The sequence below is a fragment of the Anolis sagrei genome, chromosome 1 (genome assembly GCF_037176765.1).
Source record: "Anolis sagrei isolate rAnoSag1 chromosome 1, rAnoSag1.mat, whole genome shotgun sequence".
Lineage (NCBI taxonomy): Eukaryota > Metazoa > Chordata > Lepidosauria > Squamata > Dactyloidae > Anolis > Anolis sagrei.
Genome location: NC_090021.1, coordinates 97,886,436 through 97,903,260, shown reverse-complemented (window position 1 = coordinate 97,903,260; position 16,825 = coordinate 97,886,436). Strand labels below are relative to the sequence as shown.

Below are 16,825 nucleotides of genomic sequence, written 5' to 3'. Positions count from 1 at the left end.
AAGAAAAAATATATCAGGAAACTTAAACCCCTTTGCACATAAGACAGTACAGCTGGGATTTTAAAATTTAAAGTTTTAGGTTTTTGCTTTTTGTACACTAATGCACCAGCAGCCACACATAGCACTGAAGTATAAAATAAATCAGAAACCCCCTAAAATAAGAACTCCTCTCTAGATTTTTTTTTAAAAAACATTACTTTACTTCTTTTAAAAATGTGTGCATCCATGTAGTACAGTGTGCACTGAAAATTTAGTTCTAATCAGCACTTTCTGTTAATTAAGAATTCCCAATCTATAGTTAAATTTGGTGATGTAAGAGCACCAGGACGTCACCAAAGAAGTACTTCACCTAGCTCCATAGAACTGGACCATCATAATCTAGAGAAAAGTCCCGATTGAAGTAATTTTTAATGAAAATTGATATTTGATCTTGTAGTGACATCGTAGCCTGCACATATGCTATTAGTGACCCCTTGAGTTGTGTAGATGCATGAGAAAATGGCTGTTGCAATGCTTGTGAGGGCTGCTTGAAATGGATTCTTGGAGATAGGTGAAGTCCATAATGGACAGAGAGAGAAAAATGCAAGCAAGTACACTCTAAATTGGGACCATTTATTAGCAGAATAGATTTAGACTTTGTGGTTTCAGGGTTTGTTTGTTTTTCTTGGCTCCAGGGCTAATAGTGGGTTTTGAGTTCAGGATTTACCTGATGCCTATCACTCTTCAAATTTCTTGGTGCTGAAGACTGTTGGAACCTCACCATATGAACACAAGGAAAGCAGAGGGAACTTTCTTTTTTCATTCCCTGCCAAGTCTTTCTGTTTTCAGGGATGGCAGCCATCTCACATTTTATACCTGTCTTTCCCTCCTTTCGTCTGGATTTTGTTGTTGGGAGTTGGGTAGGATCTGACTCCCTGTGCTGCTGCAACGGAGACCCACAGAGAGCAACCAGAAGAGACCTTGCATCATGTGATGGTCTCTGTAGGACTCCGTTTTGGCAGAGCAGAAAAGACTGCATGTGATGAAGTCCTAAGAAAGGTTATCCTGAATTGTATCTCTCATATCAGTCAAACCAAAATCTTAACAAAGTGAACAAAGGCAACCACTGCAACAGAGTCTATTAGTGATCACATAGTGTCATCCATCGTCCAATCACACTGAAAGAGTGTCCCTGGGAAGGCTGGACTGCTAACCACCAGTATAAAATTCTTTCATTGTGACAAGCATGGCATTTGTTATTATTTTTCATGCCCCAAAATGCGAATTTCATGCTGCTAGCAATCAATAGGTAAAAATGGTAGAGAGTGTCATTTATACTATTCCCTTATTTAGGTAGGCCAGATGAGAAATTCCTTCATTGGAGCTGTACATGCATATGATAGATGTGTTGTAATTAGTTTACAGTATCCTGCAGTTTGAGTCCCAGCTGGATACCCCCCATCCCCCCCCCAAAAAAAACCAAGAAGATATATTGGTGTCATGGTGTGACAAGCTGCTGTAATCACAAGGTAATTCTTCAGTCATTACTGAAGAAAAAGGTCTACTATTTTGCATAGCTCCCCTGTTAGGACTCCTCCACCCCCAGAGTACCAATTTGAAACCCCATCTGCACCTGTTGTCTCTACCCAATCCGGTGCACTCTCCTGCCCAAGGATACTCCCCACTCCCTCTGTTTAGCCCTCTCAGTCCCCATGATGATTCCATTTTTTCAATGACATTGGAGACATCTTCACATGATTCTGATTTTCTTCTCCTATAGATCTGTAGGACAGGGCTGTGCTTGTCAGATGGACTATTGATTAATTCTAATATTTATTTTAGAGAATGCCACCAGGAACTGATGATAATTTTGCTCAATAAACCAAAAATGAAACCACACCGGCCCTTCTTCTTTTTAATTTTGATCCTCAAAACCTCATTGCTCCTCAAATTATGGATTTTTCCTCAAGAGAGAGGCAGGAGTCATAACAATTATGTTGAGACCTGGAAGCTCTAGTAATTAGGAATTTATTCACATTTAGGTGGAATAACTCAACATTGAACTATATTGAAATTTTTGTATATGTAGCTCTAAACGTATTTCTGATATTTTCAAATGCTTTCTTACATCTTTGTTTTCATTAATATAATTTTAAGGAACATATTTTCACAAATTTATTCTGTCAGTCTAGTGAATGTTGCATGTGCCTTGCATGATGCATGTATTAACACCACTTATCATTAATAAGACACATATTAAAGCATTTTGAAGTTGTGGATAGATGTGTAAAAACCATCTGAAGATATAATAAAACAAAATTATTCTTTAGCTGGGCTATTATTTATTATATATGAAATGTAATACTGGAGAACATCAAACAGTAGCAGGCATTATAGGTTACTTTTATCTTGAGATACAGGTAAACACTGGAGAGATTGCTTATATTTTCCATGGGATAGGAAAATATCACTGTGTTTCAGTTGACAATCTGGGAAAGTGGATAAATGTTAAAACCATATTTATTATAATTATCTGCCTCACCAAACAAGAAGATAAAGAACTTTGGAATGATGTAAAAACAGGTGGTGCTGTCCTTTTCATCAGCTATTCCTACTAGTGAACAAAATAATAATAATAATAATAATAATAATAATAATAATAATTATTATTATTATTATTAGAAAAACAAAAAGATTAGTACACAGCAAACAAGGTCACTCTGCTGGCTGTTGTATTGGATCACACATCAGACACTTCCCAAGTGTCTAGGACTGTGTGATGTATCTACGAATAATGTGTGCAGATCCCAGTAGGGTGGCCTTTTGCACCTGACAGATGGTCATTTTGTCACCGCTGATTGTAATTAAGTGCAGGCTAAGGTCTTTAGGCACTGCACCCAATGTGTCAATCACCACTGTGACCACCTTTATTGGCTTCTGCCAGTCTTGCACTTTGATCTTTAAATCCTCACACCGTGTCCGCTTTTCCAGTTGTTTCTCTTCGATCCTGCTGTCACCTGGGATTGCAACATCGACGATCCATGCTTGGTTTTTAACACAATCGTGAGGTCAGGAGTATTGTGCTCCAAAATTCAGAAGTCTAAATTCGGAAGTCCAAGAGGAGTTTGACATGTTCATTTTCTGTAACTTTTTCAGGCTTGTGATCCCACCAGTTCTTTGTCACATGCAGATTGTATTTGTGGCACAAGTTCCAATGAATCATCTGAGCAATGGTATTATGCCTCTGCTTGTAGTCCATTTGTGCAATCTTCTTGCAGCAGCTGAGGATGTGATCTAATGTTTCAATTGCTTCCTTGCAGAGTCTACACTTGGGATCTGTTGTCAACTTTTCAATTTTGGCTTTGATGGCCAAAATAATTTTATTGATTACCTACCTCTCCTCACAGCCTGAGGCAGGGTACAGCACTCTTAAAACACCTAGATTAAATGCAATATCTATATGAAAATACATAGTACAAAGATTAAATTGCAAGACCAATCAAATGTAGCCTTCTTACTTTCTCCTCTTCTCATATCATTCCTTTCTTATGGAAGAACAAGTTTTCTCTTCCATGCCCTTTCCCTTCTTTATCAAGAAAAAAAATGAAATTCTGAGTTAGAATAGTTACTGAATTATTGCATTTTTATGTGACAGTCTCTGACACACTATCGAGAAATAAAAATCCCCACAAAAATTCTCCCGTCCTGTGGTAGAAGAAGGCAAGAAGCTCTTTATGCTTCATTTAGGTTTTCACAACTTGCATGAGATGTTTCTTCAAATTAAACAATTTTCTATTTGGTTTTGTCTTCATGAGCTGAATAGCCAGAACTCACAGTGAAGTTGCTGCTGCCTGACTTCATGATGTTCAGGGACTTCCAGCGGTACAATTCCTTTTTCATTGCACTGCACCCTTGTGCTAACATCAGGAGAGGCACCCATGATATCCCTTATGGAGTTATCTGGCCACATGACAGTGATGGCAACAACAAGGATACTAAGGTGCAGAGTCAGGTGAACCTGCTGGGCTCTGCCCTACCACAGACTGGGTATGGATTCCATTGCCACCTTTGAGGCAAGTCTGGAGCATTACTGTTCTAGACCATTTGTAGATTAAGCAACAAGTGTAGATATGGCTTTTGTGAAGTAAATTGTGTACATACGTATGTACATACACATGTATGTGCAGTGAGCACAGAAGGGCTGGTTTCTTGATCAAAAATACATGAACAAAACATCAAATCCTTACACATTAAAAATCCTTGAAAGAAGTAATAATTTTCACCAAAAAATCGTTTGTGCAATTTGTATTAAAATGCCATACATCTCTGTTTCCCCATATAGTCTAATTTTGTTAACTTATTCACAATGTAGAAATAAAAAAATTGGACTATAGCTCTCAGAATCCCACAAACAAGAGAGTTTTTCAAGCTTTGGTTTTGCTATATGACAACTAGTGAAATATCTACCAGATAGCAAAGCATAGTCATGAAAAGCATTTACTCATGAATGCTTTTCGTGACTATGTGGTAAGGTTTCAGATTTTCTCTTAGGATTCACTACCATTCTCCTAGCACACCTGTTATTGAGAGTAGCAGTGAATATTCTACCAAGTATAAAACAAACTGTAACACTTGTAGGATTTATGAATGGTATGTTTCTTTTCTTCTTCTTTTTCAGTGCTTTAGAGTGCTCTGTCTCTTTCTGCTCGCTTCAGATATGCTTATTCTATTGCAGTCACCTTCTTTCTACAGTAAATTTCCAGCTAAATATTCTAGCAGTTTCTGAGTGGAAATGCTGGTTTATCCATCTTCTCATCAGCATTTTTTTTCATCAAGTGGGCATTCAGCATGCTAAAAATGAAAGAAACTGTTTTTCTTCCATTCTGATTTTAATCCTATCTTTACTTTAAAAGAAACCCTAAAAAGAAACAACTGCATATTTATCCAAAATCAGTTTTAGCCTTTCAAGGAAAGGATAATGGGTTGCTACCTTCATTATTCTGTGTGACTTTCTGCAAAACTCTCAAACAGATACAAAAGGTGAGGCTATGTCACAGTAAACATGGGTTTGGGGATATCAGCATAATTTTTCCTTTTCTTGTTGTACTTGCATTGTAGTTCTTCTGTATAAAATTAAGATAGTTGTTCACTTCCATTTTATTTTTATTTTTTTACAGAGAAATGGCAGCAATGTGGACTTTCAAAGCAATTACTCTATATCTATAATAATGCACTTAATATTACACAGTTTACTTTAGAGCAAATCTAACCATACACTTGGTCTATATAATAATTCTCAGAGGAGTCAGGACCTGTCTAAATGGGCCACATACCCTGAGTTTGACTAGAAATTACTTCTGGGCATTCAGATGTCATCCAGGGACTTCTGTTCCCTAACACCAAGTGAAACTGATTGTGCTGATTCTACCCTGAATTAGATGAACTCAGAAATGCTTCAGAGGTTCCCTGCACTTCAAGGTGGAGTGTGAGAAGCTTGATCTGTTCTGATGAGAAACCAGCCCCACTATTAATGTGAGCCAGTGCTATCATACCACTTCCGCTGTACTCCACAGCATAGAGGGAAAGCAATGTCACTTTCCTGAGTTATTTTTTGTCACTGCAGTGGGAGCTCTGGAGATCCAAAAAGTTGCTTACAATTGCTGGGTACTTTTGCTAATGTCAGAGGCATTCCTTTCCCCTTTCCAATAAACAGGGGAGGCTAGCCATGGCCAGGAATTCTTTGGAGCTCCTGAATTGCTGCTGCAGTGATGAAAAACTGGATAGTCAGGGCCTGCCACTGTAGTTCAGAAGTGGAGTGGTGAAAACACCATGGCAAAATTTGTGGATGGTTCAAAGCATGTGTCAGACTAAGCCTGGATTTTGTAACCTTGTTTAAATAGGCCTTCAGAGGCATTCACATGCACACGCACAGACATCATTTGGATTATCATCATGGTCTACAAATGTATGAAAGACATAAAGCTTTCTTTGTAAAAGTGTTGACTGTATTATTCTACATTTATCAAGTATTCTATAACTTATAGACTATCCATTGTGAATAACGGGAGGTTCATCTTGTACACATGAGGCTTGAAGGAACGTTGTAACTTTGAGTTTAGAATTATCTTTATTTTTTTATTCTAAAGAGACCTGTGGAGCATTGAATTGCCATTTTAAAACATAGATCTAAAAGTACAGGAAGTTCACAAGTTATGAACAAGATAAGTTTTGTAGGTTTGCAATTAAATTTGTTTTAAGTGTCACTCCAACTCTCTCTCTCTCTCTCTCTCTCTCTCTCTCTCTGTGTGTGTGTGTGTGTGTGTGTGTGTGTGTGTGTGTAAGCTTTGGATAGCATAGAGAAGAATGTGATGTTTGTTTTTACTTTCTGTCCCTGAGATAATTGGATTTTGAAAAAATTGTTATGGAGACAAGGATTGGTCAGAAACTTCAGTAGAGACAGCTTTTCACCATGATAACTCTTTCACAAATGATTTTCCCTTCCTAGGAGTAGATTTCTCTCACTTCCTCTCGTCTCACCCCATGAGTCATTTGTAAGTTGGATGTTTGTAATTTGGGGACTGCCTGTACATTTTATATGGTAATTTACAGCACATGACTGCCCAGAAGATGCCTTCTTTCAGATTAAGGGGAATAGAATGAGTTGCAGACCAATCACCTCATTATACTTTGATATGGGTCATGGGGAATCTAGTGCCCTGTGTCCCACATCGCTCAGATCCAAGGGAGTGTGATCACTTAGGGGGAAGCGTAAGCATGCATGGTGCATGTGGCTGCTCCCAATAAACTGTATCACAACATGGGAGCTCTCTGTGTTACTCTTTTGGTGGCATGTGCCGGCTCCGCCCTGCTTCACCCACAGAGCTGGTATCATGTCCTGTGATGGGTACCGGCCAACTCTGTGGGTGACTTAGGCTAAAATTGGTGCATGCTACTGATTTTAGTCCAATGTGATGAGGTTGTTAGTGAATACAAGATGCAAACTAACTTTCATTTTTTATTATTTTGTGAAACATCTAGTACATATTCCAATGGGACAGGACTAAATCCCACTGCTAGCTTCAACTAGAGTAGACCCATTGAATCAATAGGAGTTTAGTAAGTCAAACATTGTGTATAACCCATATTTGACCACAACTCTGTCATCTATTTTTCATCAGGTAATTTTTAAATAATTATAGTAACCATGTACCATATCATATTATATTGGTCATATAATTTCTGAACATATGACTCACACAATATGTTTGTGTGCATATGCAAACATACCCTGTACATTTTAAAATCTAGGTAAAAGGTTAAATAAAAAGCTTGCATAAAAGTAATTATGGTTCATTAGTAGCAGCCAGAAAAGTTTTGAAAAGTGTAGGAGGGGAATCTGATCGCCCATGTTTATTCCTTTACAAGGCCATGCAACACCCCATCTTAGTTTGTGCTTTTGCAATTTCTCACTTTCCATTTAATACCCTGAATGTGTGAATTTGAATGAAATTCAAATTTCACAGATGCTGTTCAGGTTTGGGTGTCTCACACTTGCCCTCCACATCATCATTCAAACTTCATATTTCCTTTTTGAAATTTAGAATTCATTGCTGGGATTTGCTACTTTTTAAGTCAGTTGGGATCCAAATTCTAAAGCAGAGTTGAACAAAAAATTCTTGTTTGTTTTGCTAGTTTGTTAAGCAACATTAAGCTGAAGTTTCCAATTTATGATACAATAAGAAATTTTCATTTAAAGCAAACTTGGATTATTTTATTAAGACAATGCTGAAGAAAAAGAGTAAATTTTAAAGAAAAACCTTGAAGCTTTTATGTCAATTTCTAACCTCATAAAATCTGAATATATGTTACAGTTAGTTTGAGCTGGCTGCAAACAATCTTCATACTTCTGAGGCTCTCCAAAATGTTCCTTGCATTTGGAAAACTAGAACTGTCAGCCTAAGTATATACCATAGTTTTACCTTTTTGTAGCTATTTACTTGTGATCTTTCACTAGCATCTCCAGAAAACTGTATGTGTTTGTCTCTGTGGTATATTTGACAGGTCTTTTTTAAATGAAAAAAGATTGTAAGTTTGTAGTTCTAAGTTTGCAGGGCTTTTCTATATGGACCAAATTATACAGGGGTGGGGGGTGACTTGTGTCTGTGGCATCCACATGACACATGGAGCCAATTCACATTGTATAGTGAGTAAGACTACTTAATGTGGTCTTGCCTTGCATTAGTTAAAATTGGGAATGTCCCAGAGCAGGGGTCCTCAAACTTTTAAAACAGAGGGACAGTTCACAGTCCCTCAGACTGTTGTGGGGCCGGACTATAGTTTGAAAAAAAAAACCCCACATGAACAAATTCCTATGTACACTGCACATAACTTATTTGTAATGGGGGAAAACATGCAAAAACGGACAAGAGAGCCCGCGGAAGCTCCCAATGCCCAATTGAAAGTGACTTTGCCCATGTCTCCGTCACCACTGTCAGCCACTAGGAAGCCAGAATTGTTGATATGCTATTTGGCCTCACTTATTCCCTCCCATGGAGTCCATCTCCCCAGTCTGCTTGTCATTGTCCTCAGCCAATAGGACATGTGGCTCAGAGCCCATACATCCTTCCTAGAGTTTTCCCCAAACTCTGAAGTGCCAAAGCTTCCCCACATGTGTAAACAGTGGGCTGGTTTCTAATCAGGGTTAGCACTTATCATCGTCCTTTTACCATGATAGCAAAATTTTTCCTGTACACTGCTTGTCATCAATACTCACACTTGCCAAAATGTCAGTGCAACTCAGAGAGGTGACGGGGAAAGGAGGGGGTGATCCCTCCCTTCCCCCCTTCTCTCTCTCAATTGCACTGGTGCTTTTGCAAATGTCAATGTGACCAAAATCAACTTGATACTTTGTGGTCATCACTATGATGGTAGCAAGGTGGTGATGATAAGGGTGGCTGTCCAGTGGCACTGAACTGGGATTGGTACTGGTATACGGTGTGGACTAACTCCTACCACTGCTGCGGCATGGAGCATGGCCATGCCAACACTTTCTCATTGCCACAGGAGCTCAGAGACTGGCTGTGTGGACTCCCCAGGAGTATCCCACCTTGAATCAGCCCTGAGATAGGTGGCCCATGTAGATATACCCTAATCTCCTTATTCAGGTACATTTCAGCAATCTTTCTTTTAAAATGAGAATATATGTATTATTCCCACTAAATTATAGTCAGCTGATTATATAGGAAAGCAGTTGATCAATAGAACTCCCTGTTCTGCAGAGGAAGTAAAATATAGGAAGTGGCTTCCAATGATATTAAAGTATCTTAAACATACCAGGATTGATTTTTTCCCCCTATGAAATATATTGAAATAGAAGGGAGAAACTGTGCAAAGTTTGCAACTATGTCTTTTGGTAACCGAGATGACAATTCTATGCATATGCAGAAATTTAAATTCACCAATAACATAGTGAATCAAACACAAAATGAATTTTAAAAGATTCTTCTAATAACAATACACAACAGAAGACATAAAACAAGTCTAGATTTCTTGGAAGGCTAAATGAGAAATAAGGTCAGAATGTTTAATTATAACCCAATCAACCTTTTCTGAACAGCATGTCAGTTCAACTTTTAAGAAGCAAATGAAACATTTCTTTGTTTTTCAAGCACAGGCTTTTAAGACAGGAGGTGTTCTATCATTATATTAAGAGGATAAAAATGGATTGTTTGATCTTCTGAATTTTAATGTCTTGAAAAGATTATTGGAAAGAAAATTGCATTCTCTGAAGTGACAGAAGCATTATTCAGATAGCTTTAATTACATGATAGATTTTTTCCCTTAATACATTAATAATGGGTGCATATTCCAATTTGGTTTGTAACAGAGTGGCTTTAAAGATTTGAGAAATTATAAAAATATATTATCATGGGTTTCACACTTAAATTCCCATGAGCTTTTAATTACTTATGATTATGGGACATTGTGTACTGTGCTGGGCATTTTCTTTTTCTACTGTACTCTAGGTATTTAAGTATGATAATCTCAATTGCTGTAAAAATTTGGAACACTGTATTTCAAATCTCCTAAGATCCAACTGTGTGCCTTGGGATGAAGGATTTTTGGGTGTACATTTTGTTAATAAAAAAGCACAAATAATAATTGCTACATTTCAAAATATAGTGCAAAGAATCAGCACAAAGAGGCATGTATATCTAACACAATTGTATCAGAACAATTTGAATTTCCCATTTCATTTCAGAGAAAGTTGCTTTTAAGGGTGTTTCATTATGAAGGCAACACAATTTTTTAAATAAGTAGACATGTTTGCATGTTTTAACCATTATTTGGGTAAGGTTTTGGATGGAAAAACAACAGTAATGCAAATATCACACCGTATGCTGCCAGCATAAGATTCAAGAATCAATGAATTGCATCTTTTAAGATTTCAGACTGTCTTCTCCAATGATGTTGGCAATGATGTTACAATTTTGTTAATCTGAAAAAGATACCACTTCATCAATAAAATAAACTTATTGCTTGTTAGATTACATTATACCTTGGAAATGCATGTAGATTTAATATTGTCCATTAATCAGCTAATAATTCTCTGGAGCCAGGAATGTAATGAAGGCAGAAAGATGGTAAGACTATTTGGTACAAAGTGTTTTGACCAACTCAAATATACTTGTGCAGCACCCAGTGTGCTTTCAGTTTCTTTATGTGAAGCCTTTCTAATCTAGAAGTTGAACCTAAGTATGCATTTAAGGTTCACTTTAATATACAAATTCTATTAGACTTCTTTCTAGCTGTTGTTTTATTAAACTTACGCAACTCTATTAACACATTTATTTTTAACAGTTTTCTTTCCATAATAGTTATCTAAAAGCCTTTATGGAAAGTGTTAATTAATTTTAAACTATAATTACATTCTTGTTAATGATGCTATTTCAATAGCCATCTTTCTTTATGTCTGTATCAACATACCTAAGAGACACACAAAGTTATATTTATTGTGGAGTCTGAGTGACATTGAATCCCTTACTGTGAATTCTTGCTTGCACCTGCTGGCACCATGTCGTTCCTGATTATATTTATTGTGTGAATTCATTAATGAAAGTGAAGGTCTCTATTACTGATATTTTTCTTGTAATGCTTCTTGTCATGTGTATAATGAAGTTGTACTGTGAACACTTTCTTTCTCTGTTTTCTATTTAACTTTTTCTCCTTCTTTCTGATTTTTTTTCTTTGCAGCAAATTTGCTGGACAGCCTTTCTGCTCAATGCTTGTTAAACATGTTCTTTTTTTCTGTCAATTACCACAGGTTTAGTCCCTATGAGTGGTATAACCCACACCCTTGCAACCCCGACTCAGACGTGGTGGAAAACAATTTTACCTTGCTAAATAGTTTCTGGTTTGGAGTTGGAGCTCTCATGCAGCAAGGTATACGATTCAGCCTGCTCTTTCTCTTGGGTGCTATGTCCCACTTTTTGCTGGGGGTAACAGTTCTCTCTCTTTCTCTGGCACAGACTGCTTGCATGGGTGCCTCTGTGCATGTAACCATAAACCAGCTTTTTTCTTTTAACATTAATACATCCAGACATTCTTGAATTTCACTTTCCCAAAAGAGTACCCAAGAAATAAATATAAACCCAAACATCAATATTCCTAGACATTTCTATCTCAACCCAAAATGCAGGTACATGCTAGCTCAGACAGTGCAAGAACTGAAAGCATGAGCAAGTCCTCTCTCTGTTCTTGTCTACTTGTGATGTAGACTTCCATGTTTTGTACTTAGTGCTACAACAAAAATGTCATTTATTGCATGGTTAATAATTGCCATCCCAGTTTGCTATAATTGTTGCAGATTCTTTAAAATTGTCTGAGATTCTTTAAAATTAGGAATACTCAGTGACCATCTGCACTAAACAGCACAACTATTTCTGATGAAGTGCATGCTGCACAGTGCATGCAAAGGCAGTTGTTAATTACAATATCATTTTTAAGTTGATAAAATTATAGGTATGCTAATTAGACCATAATCAATCATTTTAAAAAAGATATCTTTAAAGTATACAGTGCACACCTTTTCATCTATTATGCTCATATCACCTATGTTGTTTTCCAATATGATCAATATAAGCAGCAAACCTAAGCCGTGCAGTATATGGTAAATAGGGTTTATTTTGAATTATGTTGGGGTTTTGTTCTCTTTTTTTGCAGCATAGAATGTTTGTCTTGGATTTGGGTGCAGCTCTCTCCATGCCTATTTAAACATTAGCCCAAATTAATTAAATTAAATTTACTTCCATAGAAGTGCGTTTACTTTGCAAATGATTCCTTAAAAAGCATTAATTAGGAATGGAAAATTATTAGAAATATTATTTCCCCAAATCTTCAAAAGTGAGTGTTTGTAATGTTGAGAAAAATCTTGAACTCATAATTTTTGCAGTTCAGGAATCCTTTTGCACAAAATTTGCACTTGGTTGTTTTGTGCTGGCAATAGTGACTGAGATCCTGCATCTTAAATTCAGCTATGAATGACCTATGGAATCTGTTCCCCCATTCATACTGACCCATGGAAATGTGTGGCATAATTGAATGGGGAACTACTGAATGACACAGCCATTCCCTTCCTGGCTCCAAGTCAAGATGGGACAAGGAGAAGCATCATGTCTTCTTGTGATAGTACATCTCAAGACAGGAGGTTGGCTGTATCATCCTGTAGTGCCTCACTAGACAGAAACCTCTCTACCTTGGAATGCCCTCCTAGATTTTAAAGTGGATTATGAGAGCCATTTAATATCATGGCAATACTGCCATAATCATATGTAGGTGGTTACAGAGAACTCATCCTATATACTCAAGTATATGGTCTAGAAATATTGGTCAAAACAGCAACCCCAAACTCTGAATCAACTTATCCATGGGTCAGTTTGACTACTGTACCTTAATGCTTATTTTAAAAGTAAAGGTGAGAGCTTAGTCCATTCCGGGAAAACCTAAAAGAAGCAGTTAACTGCAACACCACTTCTAGCCTTTTTAAATGCCTGAGTGGGGAAATTGTTGCAGCAGTGACCGGGGTGGCGGATCCCTGTGGTGGCATTAGTGCCTATTTTACATATTATATTACACCACTAATTAACTGTTATAAATAATGGACATGGCCCAGTACTTTTAAGCCCCTTTTATTTAAATGGCAAAGGACTAAGCTTATCCTAAACATGTCAAATCAAATAATCAATTAAACAGCATCTTTTTGGCTATATCAGTGCCCTGTGTTGTTTTCAAAGTACATTCTTACAATTACTTAAATTAAAATGACACATCTATTGGTATCCTATTCTGAAGGCATCCTGGAGTAAATTCTCAACAGAAATTATTGCAGGATGCAAATTTCACACTATATAATATCTTATATAATATAAAATCTCATGTCATGCTTACATAAATAAATCTAAGTAAAATCATTACCAAATCATAGGATCATCTGGAAATTATATTTCTAGATAGGACCACAGTGGAAGTGATTCCTGTATATGTGTAATTCCATGTTATTATCATCTCAAAATGTAATTGCTTCCAGTTATTTTACATTGGAGATAATAATAATAATAATAATAATAATAATAATAATACTTTATTTATATCCCACCCTAGCTCCTGGTGGGGACTCAGGACGGTTTCCAACAAGCAATGGCAAACATTCAATGCCATATTAATAAAATCATTGCCATGAACATTAAACAATGATATTACAAAAAATAAATTTCCACACCCAAACATTAAAAAGATGAAAACTTAGAATTAAAACTATTAACAATATAAAATTTAAAAGCCCACCTACTCAGTATAGCAAGCTAATTTCGTTCCATAGTATTTGTGCTCCAAGTTCTATACATCCTGCTCTCAATATGCCTGAGAACATAAAAGATCAAATGGCAGATAGATTTTATGTCAAAGAAAGGATAACTATAATCCTAAAATAGAAAATGTTTTTACTCATTCTTAAAATCCAAGAGATTATGAAGTTTTGTCTCTTCTAAATTAATGCTCACTTCATTTCCTCTAGAAAGCCCCAAATGGGTAAATTTGTCATTATAGATGTAATGCCTAACCATGATGTGGTTCTGTGTTACTGAAGCCCATGCTTATGCATCTTCTTTCTTCCCTACTTCCATTATATGTTCTGATTTCATAATTCAGTTACCATTTAGTGGCATGGTACAGTATGTCAATTGCATTCAAAATGGATAAACTATGGCATGCACAAAAAAGCATGCCTGCAAATGAAGATTGCAAACTTAGTTCTAACAAAAATAGGGTAAGGTTTACATATGAGCAGGAGCCTTCTTTCTGGCATATCAATGCTTTAATATCATGTTAACCAAACCATTGTGTACAAACAGAGTACAGGGTTAGTCAAAATGCATAGGCCAATAAGCCATTCAATTGAATGGCTTATTGGCCTATGCATTTTGACTAACCCTGTATTTTAGCTTTTCTATTAATAGAAATAGGATTTAGTACCCCATTCTTCAAGGCCTTTGTCAATGCAACTTGCCTGCAGAATTCATTTAATAGAAAGGTCAGTGTTTCATCACATCAACAGGTAGTGCTTCTGATTTTAATCACCCTATTTAGTGGTCTAAATAAGGACTCAAAGAGCATCTTTAAGCTTGCCTTAATAGGTCTTTGTATTGTGTTGTGCTGTATCAGTGACAGACTGATTTACAAATGCCTCACAGCATTAAAACACGTTTCTTTTGTCTACTTGGGATATTAGGTGCTATATGAAAAAAGAAACACTCCATCATCTTGGATATCTTTATGGCAATGTTTCCTAAAGTTGAGTCTTTCAGGTGTTTTGGACTTCAGCTCCCAGAATTTCTGATCATTGGCCAGGGTAGATGAGGTTTTTGGAAATTGAAGTCCAGAATACCTGGTGGATGAGATTTTGGAAAACACTATTGTAAAGCATTGAAGTACATGGCCTTATCTGAAAATAAGTGGTACCCCTTACCCCAGTCCTCATGGATGTTCTTGCCATCTTGCCCAACATATGATAAAATATGTAACATGTTGTGAAACATCACTTTTGTCCATCGTTTTTATTACCTGGCCAACAGTTTTTTTAGGGAGAGAAGATGCATTTTTTCAGGGCAGAAGTTATGTTTCTTAAAAAACAACAATATTGAGTTGTACATGAAAGTTACCTCTACACAGATCCCACAAATTATAGTAATTACTGATCCACACTAATACTCCATCATTGCCATAGTTTCCCTCAAAACATTTCCTTGAATGCTGGAGGCTACATGATAGAGGAAACTCATCCATTACTTGCCTGAGTCCCTTTGCTCCCAGGAAATTGTGGGATATAGTGCTGGACATGACGTTACCTTGGGTACATGACAGTCAGCCCCTAACCAGGCTCTGTTTTACAGGCTTTGGTGGCACACTCTTTTAAACCTTGGGTAAGCTATGAACTTGTGGTAATTGGGGCAACTTTGGAAAACATTTCTTCTACTGTTCTTTTCTTCCAAGTCTTGTTTGACTTTCCTAAGTGTGGATTTTTAAGGAAACAGTGAAAGTTGTTGGGCTTATTTGGCGGTATTAGTGTTTATAGTGTCTTAAATGTCTGACTGGCAGGGCCTAGGAGCGACTACATCAGAAAGGTACTTTTCTACTTTTTTCCTTGCAGAATTCTAGGCAAAGTCTGGCGCTGGAGTTGGCTGTCATGTCCAAGTCTGTCAGCTTTTTTTGTTTGAAACAGCCAGGGTAAGATGAACTGCAGGGTAAGATGGGCTGTTTTGGATCAGATAGTCCAGTTATGATACCACTTCTTTTTGTTTTCTGTTCTTTTCTTTCTTTTGTTTTCAGTTTTCTGTTCTATAATTGATGTTGAGTTTGGCATAAGCTCCATTCACTGGAAGATGTGTTACCTTGCTGGACCAGTTCCTTAATGGATGCAATATACAGCATAATTAAGCAGGAATAAAATAGTCCATCTTGCCTTCATTCCATTTTACCCAAGTAAAATTTAAAAAGAGGGGGAAATCCCTGGCTAATAGACTAAAATATCTAATACTTTATCACAGTGCTACTGTAGATAGGTGTCCTTGAAAACACCTTGTTGCATATATTCTCTTGCTCATTTTGGAAAAATGTATATACTTGCCTTTCTGCTATTAGTTGACTAAATTATTCAGTGTTTCATTTCTCAGAATATCATGCATGCCCACATACATTTATATTTTTTCAAATTAAGAGAACTGTTATTTAAGAAAGAAGCACAAAGGGAGATTATATATCACTGCTGGTATCATTGGGCTCTGAATCAGCAATAATAATTATGTGTTAGCAGTGTTAATGACTGAAGCCCCCTCTGTTTTTAGGGTCATGAGTAGACAACTCCAGCAATATACTTATAGTCTGCCTAGTTTAAGCATAAGGGTAATATTTAAATTGCTATTCAAATAAAAGCTGTGTGTGGCTTAGCCACTTTGTTTAAACGATGCCTCTAAATATATAGATGGGAGATGTTTCATTATACCATTGGCTTCTTATGTACAATTTCACTGCAGGGTCGCAAAAGGTACTTTTAGGGATGGCAATTTCCAGAATTACCCAAACTGCATGGTCAGTGGGGCATGTTGGCTGTCGATTCTGGAAATTGCAGTCCAAAAAGTAGCTTTTCTCTCACACAATTTCAGGTTTCTTATATCCACCCTTGTATCAGAGATTTCCTGATACATTCTTCTGGAATCAAGGTTCCTGAAACATTCGTTTTCAACATTTGAGGCAAAGAGCTAACATGAAAGTCAACACATATTATGAGCTGTTG

The 16,825-nt window shown here is 36.8% G+C and overlaps 1 protein-coding gene across 4 annotated transcripts in view; it reads left to right on the top strand.

Moving 5' to 3' along the window:
* The window catches only part of GRIK2 (glutamate ionotropic receptor kainate type subunit 2), a 650,966-nt gene that overhangs the window by 470,080 nt on the left and 164,061 nt on the right, over positions 1 to 16,825 (top strand). For 3 of the 4 annotated variants that reach the window (XM_060753092.2, XM_060753091.2, XM_060753090.2), the window contains exon 13: positions 11,303 to 11,421. The exons of the other annotated variant lie outside the window; for it this stretch is intronic. In XM_060753092.2, the coding sequence (XP_060609075.1) occupies positions 11,303 to 11,421 (119 nt within the window). The remainder of the gene's footprint in view (positions 1 to 11,302; positions 11,422 to 16,825) is intronic. 4 annotated transcript variants of the gene reach the window in all.